Source organism: Ipomoea nil, unplaced genomic scaffold (genome assembly GCF_001879475.1).
Source record: "Ipomoea nil cultivar Tokyo-kokei standard unplaced genomic scaffold, Asagao_1.1 scaffold0117, whole genome shotgun sequence".
In the NCBI taxonomy this organism is placed as follows: domain Eukaryota; kingdom Viridiplantae; phylum Streptophyta; class Magnoliopsida; order Solanales; family Convolvulaceae; genus Ipomoea; species Ipomoea nil.
The window spans coordinates 1,624,283-1,626,767 of NW_017616545.1; the positions used below are offsets into that span (position 1 = coordinate 1,624,283).

At 37.3% G+C, this 2,485-nt stretch overlaps 1 protein-coding gene across 1 annotated transcript; it reads left to right on the forward strand.

The window, feature by feature from the left end:
* Positions 1–231: 231 nt before the first annotated feature.
* LOC109168235 (uncharacterized mitochondrial protein AtMg00810-like) lies at positions 232–1,263 on the forward strand (the record flags this gene model as incomplete). The annotated part of the gene is made up of 1 exon (XM_019317291.1): positions 232–1,263. A coding segment is annotated over one exon (1,032 nt), but the record flags the coding sequence as incomplete, so codon positions are not given.
* Between the last annotated feature and the right edge of the window lie 1,222 nt (positions 1,264–2,485).

The window sequence follows — 2,485 nt, forward strand, 5'->3', positions numbered from 1 at the left end:
CCAAGACCGGCGAACCACAATGTTGTAGGAACCAAATGGGTCTTCCGGAACAAAGAAAACGAAGAAGGCGTGATTGTTAGGAATAAAGCAAGGCTCGTTGCAAAAGGATACTCTCAATAAGAAGGAATAGATTTTGATGAAACTTTTGCACCGGTGGCCCGACTTGAAGCAATCAGAATTTTCCTAGCCTACGCCGCACACAAAGATTTCACTGTTTATCAAATGGACGTGAAAAGCGCATTCTTGAATGGTCTACTCGAAGAAGAAGTTTATGTCGAACAACCCCCAGGTTTTGAGGTAAAAGGCGAAGGTGATAAAGTCTACAAACTTAAAAAGGCATTGTATGGGTTGAAACAAGCACCTCGAGCTTGGTATGATACTTTGTCAATGTTCTTGATAAGATGTGGATTCACCAAAGGCCTTGTTGACAAAACTCTATTTAGAATTCAAGATGGTGATCATATTTTATTAGTGCAAATATATGTTGATGATATTATTTTTGGAAGCACTAACAATTCTTTGTGTGAGAAATTTTCGAAGCTTATGCAGAATAAATTCGAAATGAGCATGATGGGTGAATTGAATTACTTCTTGGGCTTACAAGTCAAACAACCGAAAGAAGGAATTTTCATCAATCAAGCAAAGTACACCCGCGACTTGATAAAGAAGTTTGGCCTTGATGGAAAATCATCGATCAAAATTCCAATGAGCACATCATTGAGGCTAGACAAAGATGAAGATGGAAAGGATGTTGATCAAACAAAATATAGAGGAATGATTGGTTCTCTTCTATATCTTACTGCAAGTAGGCCGGACATTTCGTATGCTGTGGGAGTGTGTGCAAGATTCCAAGCAAATCCAAAAGAAAGCCACCTCACCGCAACAGAGAAGATCATACGATATCTGAAAGGCACAATCAATGTTGGATTGTGGTATCCAAAAGGTACAGATTTTACTCTAACGGGTTTTTTAGATGCGGATTTTGCAGGTTGCAAAATAGACAGAAAAAGCACTTCCGAGACATGCCAGTTTTTGGGGGGAAGGCTTGTTTCTTGGTTCAGAAAAAAGCAAAATTCCATCGCAACTAGTACCGCCGAGGCCGAATACATTGCTGCAGGAAGTTGTTGTGCGCAAATTTTGTGGATGAAGCAACAATTGAAGGATTACGGAGTTAATTGTGATGACGTTAGTATTTATTGTGATAATACTAGTGCAATCGCTATCACTCACAATCCGGTGCTTCACTCAAGAACCAAACATATCGACATTCCACATCACTTCATAAGGGATCACGTTGAAAAGAAAAATCTAATGTTGGTCCCGATAGGGTGGTGAAAGTCTAGAGGGGGGGGGGGTGAATAGACTTTCAAGCTTTTTCAAAATAAATAACTCTTTGGTAACTTCAACTCTAAATATCAAGTAAATAGAGTAAGTTTAAACTGCACAGCGGAATAGGTAGTATGTAAAGAGTTATGCCCAATTAATGAATTAAATACGCATGTAAGATAGAATAAAGTAACAGAGGTATTTTGAATATATAAAGGAGATGGTGCACTCAATATATAAAAGCAATATTCAAGATTATAGATAAATATCGTATCACGTCGACCGTGTAATGAATGTTACATGCAACACGTCAAACTTGCTTAGAATAATTCAATATTTAAGCTCGAGAAGTTTGATTCACATGCATACGTGAAAACACACTAAACCCGAACGATTAAGATTGACTATGAATAGTAAACGGGTTAGTCGGATAAGATAAATAGATAGAGCAAATTATGTAAGTGCGGTATGTAAATGAGAGAGGCAATTTATAGTGGTTCGGAAGTGGCGTAATCTTCCTAGTCCACTTTTCTCCTTTCGCGTCTAGGAGAAATTCACTATTTTTCACACACAGTTACAATAGTGAATAAGTGCTACACAAGCACTTCTTCTGGATGTTTTGCACACAGCTACACCCAACTCCAAGTGTCTCGCACACAGCTACACTTAACTCCCAGTATTTCGCACACAGCTATACTCAACGCCAACTAAGTGTCTTACACACAGCTACACTTAGCAACTACGAGTGTTTTGCACACAGCTACACTCACTAGAGTATTTTGCACACAGCTATACTCTTTTTACAATTACAAATACAAAGGTAATTGTATCTCTCTCCAACTAGATTTTTGATACTATTCAGACTAAGTCTCTAAGAATATTTGAGCACTTGCACTTTTAAATTTTCGTGTGTATTGCACTTCTATCTCGTGTCTATCTTGTACACGTCTGCTTCTGTCTTCAAGTCTTCATGGTTTTTTATAGGCAATCAAATATATCCGTTGGAGTGGGATAATTTGATATTTGAAATTTGAATCTTCATAGCCTGATATTGTTGACAATAGTAGGTCTTTAATTTTGATTTGATTGTCAACTTGCCTGACAAATAATATTTTATCACAACTTGATTTTCTAGTTGTTTCTTAAAATATTATTTTTC